This window comes from Pimephales promelas, chromosome 12 (assembly GCF_988280905.1).
Source record: "Pimephales promelas chromosome 12, fPimPro1.hap1.1, whole genome shotgun sequence".
Taxonomy (NCBI): domain Eukaryota; kingdom Metazoa; phylum Chordata; class Actinopteri; order Cypriniformes; family Leuciscidae; genus Pimephales; species Pimephales promelas.
The window spans coordinates 17,050,691-17,059,600 of NC_142780.1; the positions used below are offsets into that span (position 1 = coordinate 17,050,691).

An 8,910-nucleotide genomic window follows, 5' to 3' on the forward strand; every position below is an offset into this window, starting at 1 on the left:
CATTATATAATTATGTATTTATTGTTATTTGAATTACATAAGCAAAGTAAAATATATCATCTTAGAGCATAAATTCATGGCGTTCAATAGGAACGACATATTTAGACTGTTGTTTGTGGGGGACGAAAATTGCTGCTGTACTGCTACAGCCACATTGAGGTCAAATTTCTAATGTTGTAATTTGTTTCTAATGCTTTTGTAAGATGTCTAGTTTTTCTAGATCATCCCAGGTAAGGTATTGCTTTTGTCATACTGGTCCGCTAACATTTATGCTTAAATGCTTAAATGCTTCTTGAATGGAAAGCGTATAGTATAAGCTTGAATAACAAGCTTATGGTCAAATAGATAACGTAATGTCTAATGCCTGCTAATGTATCTATTGAATATATTTGGATATCTTCAGAAATTAGATATCTAGAGTAGCGTTCATGGAAATGAGTGTAAGTTAACTTAGATGAGTGATAAATGTGTTCTTCTGCTACATCAGATGACAGGATAAGGAGACTGACAGTTTACCTAAAAAATGAAAAGCATTGTTTCTCGCCTTAATGTTGTTTCAAGTCCGTATGATTTTGTTTATTCTGTGCTTCACAAAAGAAAATATCTTATGGGAAGGTTTGGATGTTATGTTCATTGCATCTTATTTTCCATGCAATGAAAGTAACTTTACTGTATGAAATGTTTCTCGGACGATAGATGTCATAAGGATTAATTTTATTTCAATTGAACTATTATTAGCTGCAGGGAACTAATTATGTTTAGTAAACAAAAAAGCAGCTTGCATTGCATAAATTATTTTTATTTATTAATTTTTTTTGTTTTCCCACAAGCAATGGGCGACCTTTGCAAGATCCTGGTTCCTAATAGACGGTAGGATGCAGCCTCCAGGAAAGATCGCCTCTATGTGCTCGGTGCGGCTTCAAGGGAAGCATAAACCCATTTACCATCCACTGAGTGAGTAAATCTGACTACTAAAACAAATGAAAGTCTCTCTTATGGCAAGCCGTTTTGACTTCTATTCATTCCCAGGATATTAATTCTGAAAGGGTTAGTTAGTATTTTCTGTTCCAAAGATGAACAAAAGTCTTACAGGGTTGGAACAACATAAAGGTGAGTATTTACTGACATAATTTTCATTTTTGGGTGAACTACCTTAAATATCAACAATGACGTCGTCACTCGCAGAAATACGAATTCTTGATATCAACAATTACATTTCGCTAGTTAAAAATGCTTATTCCTGATATCAGGAATTACATTTGCACTAGTTAAAATATGTGGCTAATTCTTGATATCAAGAACAAACACAAAGTTAAACTTCACATTATAACTAGGGGAAATTGAGGTAATATCTAGCTACCTAGAAATAGAGGAACTCATAATAATAATAATAATAATAATAATAATAATAGTTCATTACATGGAAGGGGTAATCTCCTCAACCACCACCGAATGTGCAGCATCCACCTGGATGATGTGAAAGCAGCCATATTCGAAAGCCCACCACACACCAGCTTACTGGTGGAGAGGAGACAATTAGTATATACAGTATATACGGAGATGATTAGGAGGCCATGATGGACAGAGTCCACTAGGCAAATTTGGTCAATTTTTAATAACCAAACTTGAGACAGAAATAGTTTTGAAGTTATCACCCCCCCCCCCCCCCCACACTATACAATTATGGGTCAAAATAGCAAACACAGTCAAAACTGAGCTTTTGAGAAAGACACAAATCCTGATGCATGACATTATTTTATCCTCAACATCATCACTCGCAGAAATACAAATTCTCGATATCAAGAATTAAATTTGAACTAGTACAAACTATAAATCTTGATATCTGTAGTATTATCACTAGTTATTCCTGATATCAAGAATGCGTTTTAGTGAAAATTTTATTCTTGATATTGATAAAATCAAAGATTCATGTTCTGGAAATCAATAAAAGTCAAAACGGCTTGCCATACTCTTCAATGCACCGCTGATTCAGTACTTGTGGCCTTCTGACAATGTGTAGTCGCCCAATGGCCACAAGATGGAAGTAAACGATCACGTTTTAATATAGTGGCAGTGCTGCTCTATGCAACCAAAACATCATTGAGATACTATTATAGTTATTTTCTTGTATTTTCACTTTAATTTTATTTAAAGTGTTAGTTACATTTATGTTTTTATAATTAAAAAAAAAATTCTTAATTTATGTATGTTATTTTAGTACATCAAGTTAAACTACATCAAAATGAGAATGTTACTTTGGCAACTAGCTTATACAATGTATGTATGTATGTATCTATGTGACGATTGCGCATATCCTTAATGGCTGCTCTGCCTACAAAGGACTGTACATCGCGTGCCATGACCGTATCGTTGCACTCTTAGTGAAGGAGCTCAGGAACAATGTCAATTTTACCACAATCCATTATAACGAAAAGCTCAAGATGGACTGGTTCTCACTTCCACACAAACACTGCACTAGGGCTGGGCGATATGGCCAAAAAAAAAATTATCACGATAATTTTTTTTATATCAGTCGATAACGATAATTATCACGATATATGTCAAATATTTATTTTTTTCAAGTTTAAAGGCAGATTTTTGCAACAAAGTTGTATAAACCAGAGTGTTAATTGTGTTTTTAAACTACTCTTTAAATTTATGTTCACTAACAAAAACAGTAACATCTGTTTTTTTTCCTTTTTTTTTCTTATGTAACAACCACATTTTTATTTGGTAAAAAGTAATATTCTGACTGTTTGAGTTGCATTCAAATTAACCATTGGTCATTCAGTATCATGCATTTAGATCATGATAACCACAGATAAAACCAGGTATAGCCTATAACTTAGCTCCTCACTAACATGGCATAACTTTGTTTTCTGTATTTTTAGAATGAAAAACAATAGCCTGACAGACAGCTAAATACATTATTAAATACTGTACTTATATTCCATTAGTCATAATACATTGTCAACATTAATAATATTATACAATTCAATATGTATATCCCACATTTCATGGTGCAGTTAATATTACTAACCTTACAGTAAATCCATGGTAGGCTAAATGGATTCAGTATCAATTCAGATTCTGACTGTATCGTTGCACGCAGTGTTTCTCCTTTTTGTCAGCGGTGTTTAATCTGCCTTTAAACTGGTTTAAACTTGACATTTGTGTTCTTCGCTGAACTCAAGTGCTTCTCACTGGATCTCGTGAGCAAAACGATCAGAGGCGCGTCTGCGTGAGCTCGCGCTCCGCTCGGACTTTGAGCCGAGCGGATAAATGCTCCGTGTGGCGCGCGCGGTTTAAATGAGTTTCGTTCCGCTTTTTTGACGCATAAATTTTATCGAACATTTATCGACCTCTTGATATCGTTTTATCGAGGAAAATTATATCGCGATAATTATCGTTATCGTGTTATCGCCCAGCCCTACACTGCACTACATTGGAAACTGCCATAAATCACTTTCCAAATACACCTGACATAGTTGTAATTAAACCTCTGGGGTCCAAGGTGTATTTGGAGTCTTTGAGATGTTCTGACATGCCATGACATTTGTGCTTTTTTCAGTTGCTTATAAACATATTACTGGCACAGGTGAAATTACACTATATTTAGCACAAACAGGGCTACCATAATATGTGAGCAACATTTATGTACATATTTGTATTTTTGAGAGAATATTGAAAAGAAAAATACTTGCATCTCTCTCTTTTCATACAGATTACATCAACTGAGAATAGTTGTTGTCTTTTTCTATAAATTACTTCATTTAAAAGAAGAGAATTCAGATTCATAAAGAGAAATCTTTTGTGTCTCTGTGACAAGTATTTAATGAGTTACAGTTCATTTTTCGAACGCTTTTCAGAAAGATTTTTGAGCAGACAGAGTGAGCTCAAAGCGCACCGTTTATTTTATTTATTTTACAAAAACACAAGTTTTTGATGTTAATAAGAGTGTACACAAAAAATACCCTCTATAGTTTATAATCATGTATTGATTTTATTTATATGACCATTAATGATGGAGTATTTTAAGTCTATTTTGCAGCTATGTGAAAAAAAAGGAAAAAAAAAAAACGATTAAAACGGTCCCCAGGGGGTTTTAATGAACCCACCAAAGCCGTGTCAATAATAGAAATTGGTCGCTCTTTTGATGCTTATTTGGACACCTGCTATGCTTCAAAACTGCTGAAATATCAACCATGGTACAATGTCCTCAATGACTTTGGCTATTCTTGTAAAGTTATTGCCCTTATTTTTGGTAGTTTAGGCCATGTGCACAAGTTGTGTGTATAAGAGGCCTGCAGATTTGCGGACTATTTAAGAACAAGGCCAAAAAACTGACAAGATATTGTTCTGTATCAGCACAGTGATTGGTAGCCTCTGCATATGGAGGCTTAGGTGCCAGTGCCACCTTTACCCCTAAATCTGCATAATGGACTAAGACATTGGCTGCTGTTGTATTACTTTTTGTCAAATTTGGATTATGCCATGATATATGCTTATCTTTTAATTCAAATAAAGAATTGATATGTATGTACTGTATATTCATGTTGCATTTGTTTGTCTTAACAGACACATACAGTGATCTACAGTGATCATTATGGTAATTTATGTAACACGAAAGTCTAAATCTTTAATCAGAATGTCTAAATTGTAAGAGTGCTGCTATTCTCTAAAGCTGACAGCTGTAATCAAGATTTATTCTCACACATTCATAACAGGAATTAAAGTTCTTCCCTTGATCTGAATGTGAAAAGCTGCTCATGTGGCAGCTAATTCCAGAGAGATGTAAGGTGTCCTAACTTCTGACTCCGACAGCCTCTGGAATTGATCCATTAGTCTGGAGCCGCACACTCACTCACAGACTGAGAACACCCTCCCCCGCTCCCACCCTGCTGATGGTGCTTCCTTCCTGAGACATGCTGGGAGTTTTTAATGAAACTTTCACTCTCCGATAGATGAATGAGCATAACAGGGCAAGAGATGAAAATTTCTCGCTGTGCAGTTATTCTGCTGGAGGAAGAGGGGCTGTGTTTTCATTTACTGGGTTTAAAGTAATAGCTATTTATTTCATTTTTTTGGCTAGATTTTTTTTTTTTCAGTTGCTCAGTTACACCTCTGTGTACATATTAAATAACAATTCAGTGTTACATTGGATTCATGTTGCTCCTGTTTTTCATCTTAATTCAAAAACATGGATGCTCCCATTAAGAGGTCCTAAAAGGATTGCTGCCATTGCATTGGAGATTTTAGCTCTTGACTCAAGGATTTTGTGTACATACATTTTTTGCCAATGATTTCAAATAAATATATGAATGTCATGATGCCAAATGTTCAGTATCCAATAAGAAGTACCAGTGAAATGCTATAATATTCAATGACAATCTCTGTCAATGGCAAAAACTAGAATCCAGATGATCCTACTCTTTTATTATTAATAATAATAATAATAATAGAGTATGTGTGTGTGTGTGCATATCTACCTATATATATATATATAAATATAAGAGTTCAGATGCAAAAGCCTCTAAGCGCCATTTGAAATTTTCTTCTAGAATGATCATTTTTATCAAGCTTGTATATTTAAGTTCAGTGATTTCACTTAAATGGCAATGATAATTACCTATTAATTGTTATTTAAGTGAAATTACTGAACTTAAATATACAAGCTTGATAAAAATCATCATTAAAGAAGAAAATTTCAAATGGCATTTAGAGGCTTTTGCATCTGAACTCTTCATATATATATATATATATATATATATATATATATGTGTGTGTGTGTGTGTGTGTGTGTGTGTGTGTGTGTGTGTGTGTGTATAATATAATACAATATTTATACACACCTTATCCTTGGAGACGAGAGTCGTTGGCCCCTCAAACGTTCCTCCTTGCCGTGGACGCAGATATGGACGCGCCTCCTCTTCCAGGGAGATTCGTTAAACCTTTAGTTGATTGGAAATTCTTAATTATTGCTCTGATGGTGGAAATTATCATTTTTAATACTTTAGCTATTTTCTTACAGCCACTTATATTTTGTGAGGCTCGACAATCTTTTATTGCACATCAGAACTATATTCTTTGGTTTTACTTTTTATGATGGATGATTAAGGGAATTTGGCCTTTGTGTTTCCTCATATGGATACTTCTATGAAATGGCTGGACAATTTCAGGCTCCTAGTCACTCTAGTGTGCTAAAAATGTAAATATACTAAATGGGAATATGCTTGAAATACTTTACTTTTTTACTTAGTTTCTAGGGGTGTCAATAATTGTGCTCATTGTGTTTCGGAGAACTTTTATTTCAGGATGTCAATAATTCTGACCATTACAGTATTGATAATAGTAATAAATAAATATATAATGCATGATTAGCTGGTAAGTTACAGGACATTTGACACCATTAAATTTCACTATTGTTAAGTGTTTCCTCAGCAGGGGCTAATATCAAGAGTTCAAGCTGAATGTGCAGATTTATTACACATATGTCTTGTTCCCAGGTGATATTGGAGATCATGTGGTGGTCATGAACACCAGACACATCGCCTTCTCGGGAAATAAATGGGAACAGAAAGTGTATTCGTCTCACACTGGGTAAACGGAGCTCTCTCTCCTCTGTTTTTTAATCTTTCATTTATGCCCTGCTCTTGGCTGTTTTTCCTTTGTGCTGACAAGGAAATTTGAGATCAGAACCACTTCAACCACATGATTTACTGTATGCATGCTGCATGTAATAGAAACAATATGCTGCTTTCCAAAATGTTTGGACCGTGACTTCTCCAATTTTTTATCCCCCAGTTACCCTGGGTCGTTCAAACAGCTCACTGCAGCCCAAATGCACAAAAAAGACCCAACGGCTGTAAGTATCCTTCTCTAAATGTGACTTTTGAACTGGACATTTCTCTGCCAAATTCAATTATGCAGTGATTTCTACAATAACAGCATGTCAGTATCCCCATGTCACTCACAAACCTGCCACTGGTTCAAACCTGTTCATAATTTAATTCAAATCGCTTGCACCTTGGAGGGAGGTGAAAATCGACTTCATTTATTAATTTATGTAAATGATGCCCAAATGCGTTTTTTAATAATTGCAGATAGTGGCAGTTGCGGAGCAAAATATTCTCTCATAATCAGCATGACACACATTTGAATAATAAATGCTGAACAAACCCCATATTGCTCAGTTCTCCATCCTTCTTTTTAGTGCTTATCTCTCCTACTCGATTTCCAGTCTTTCCTTCTCCCAACTAAGAAATAGTTTTCTCAACATCAGAGAGCTCTCTCAGGGCTCAAACACCTCGACGTTATTAAATCAGCCGTCTTTCCTGGTCTGTCTGCTTCTAATATACACCTCTACAAGTGCCACCTGACGCGTCTGGATTGAAAAACAGCCCTCGCTGTGAATCACGCCCTCCTGTTTTTGAAGAAAAACAAATCTCAGGCAGCTTTAAATATTCTCGCTATATTTGCGTTGAATAGGGATGGCACTTGAATCGATGAAGCTGAAGTGCTCTGTACTCTGTTGAAATATTATTTTTCAAAGTTTTAAATGAAACTGATTATTTTAGATCGCTTTGAAAGAAAATATGATTTCAGTACTGCTGCTTCAAAATGTCACGTTTATTTCAATGTGTTATTTTTATGATGATATTCCAAGAGATGTGGCTTGGTGGTTATCGCACATTTTTCTTACACATGCAGGTGATGAAAGTTTGAGTCTGGCTTGTGATTGTGTAATGTCGTCTATGTTAAGGTGCCTGAAAATAATATTAAAAGTATTTTTCATCACTGTAGTTTGGAAAAAAACTATATCTGTGCTTATTAGTTGTGAATGCATTTCTTAAATTGGACCACATTCTTTCCTTTTTCAACTTTATTGTGAGATGCAGAGTGCATATTCCATCTCTCTCTGGTGTTGTTCACCTCCTAAAAGTAACCTTGACCGTTCCTTCCCACTGTGACAGACATTCAGAGCCATCCATAGTCTAGGCACACAAGCTGTTGACCCTGAATGTTTTTTGTTTTCCTGTGGGCCGTAACTGATAACGCACCTGAAGAAGAGTAGTTGTGTGTAGGTGCTGCACTCAAAGTCAAATTGAGCCGGCTACTGCCCTCCAGCGCTCTGCTCATTCTCTGTCATTAACAAGATGAATGCTCTACTTGGGCTGAGTTATTCCAGTCGAGGAGGGAATGTATCAGGGATAATTGTGGATAATGATTAGAGGAAGGTGACGGAGTTGTGAAGAGCGATTACTCTCTCATACAGCTTTCATCCATCAAACATCTACCAGTCAGAAGAGAGCAACAAAAAAAAAAAAAATCCCTGATTAATGTCTTGATGAAAGAATGATGGGGTTGGTTGGATGACGGGTTAAAAATGGCCACTCACTTGTGAATTCATTTGATTTGGTAGCAAAGGGACTTTTTTTTACACTTCAGGTTGTATTACAGCAGCTTTACAGTGATAACATGAAAATAATACAACAAAGTTTGTTTCTAGAAGAAAATTCCGTCCACCGGAAGTGAGGCAGATCGATAATATAGTTGAATATTAAATGTCTCCTACTAAGCAAGCTACAAGCCAAGGCCTCAGTGGAAAGGAACCAAAACTCCATCAGGTGACAGAATGGAGAAAAAAACCTTGAGAGAAACCAGTCTCAGTCGAAGGCCAGTTCTCCTCTGTCCAACGAACAGACAGTGTATGATTATGATCCAGGCAGCATTACAGGTCAGAAGTCAGAATATTAATCCAATCCCATCTGTTTGGAAGTCAGTCTCATCATGCCAGTATCCATCAAGAACATCCATCAAGTGTTGGATAGTATTCTGGGTCAATGTGCGTAAAGGTTTTTTGCCCAGTAATTAGAAACTCAGATTTAACATCCAAATTTTTATATCAGC

At 35.7% G+C, this 8,910-nt stretch overlaps 1 protein-coding gene across 1 annotated transcript in view; it reads left to right on the forward strand.

Moving 5' to 3' along the window:
* Nucleotides 1-73: 73 nt before the first annotated feature.
* Nucleotides 74-8,910, forward strand: part of mrpl13 (mitochondrial ribosomal protein L13) — a 17,056-nt gene continuing 8,219 nt past the window's right edge. The window contains exons 1-4 of the mRNA XM_039680268.2: nt 74-230; nt 831-954; nt 6,507-6,600; nt 6,805-6,865. Of these exons, the coding sequence (XP_039536202.2) occupies nt 204-230; nt 831-954; nt 6,507-6,600; nt 6,805-6,865 (306 nt within the window). The 5' untranslated portion in view covers nt 74-203. The remainder of the gene's footprint in view (nt 231-830; nt 955-6,506; nt 6,601-6,804; nt 6,866-8,910) is intronic.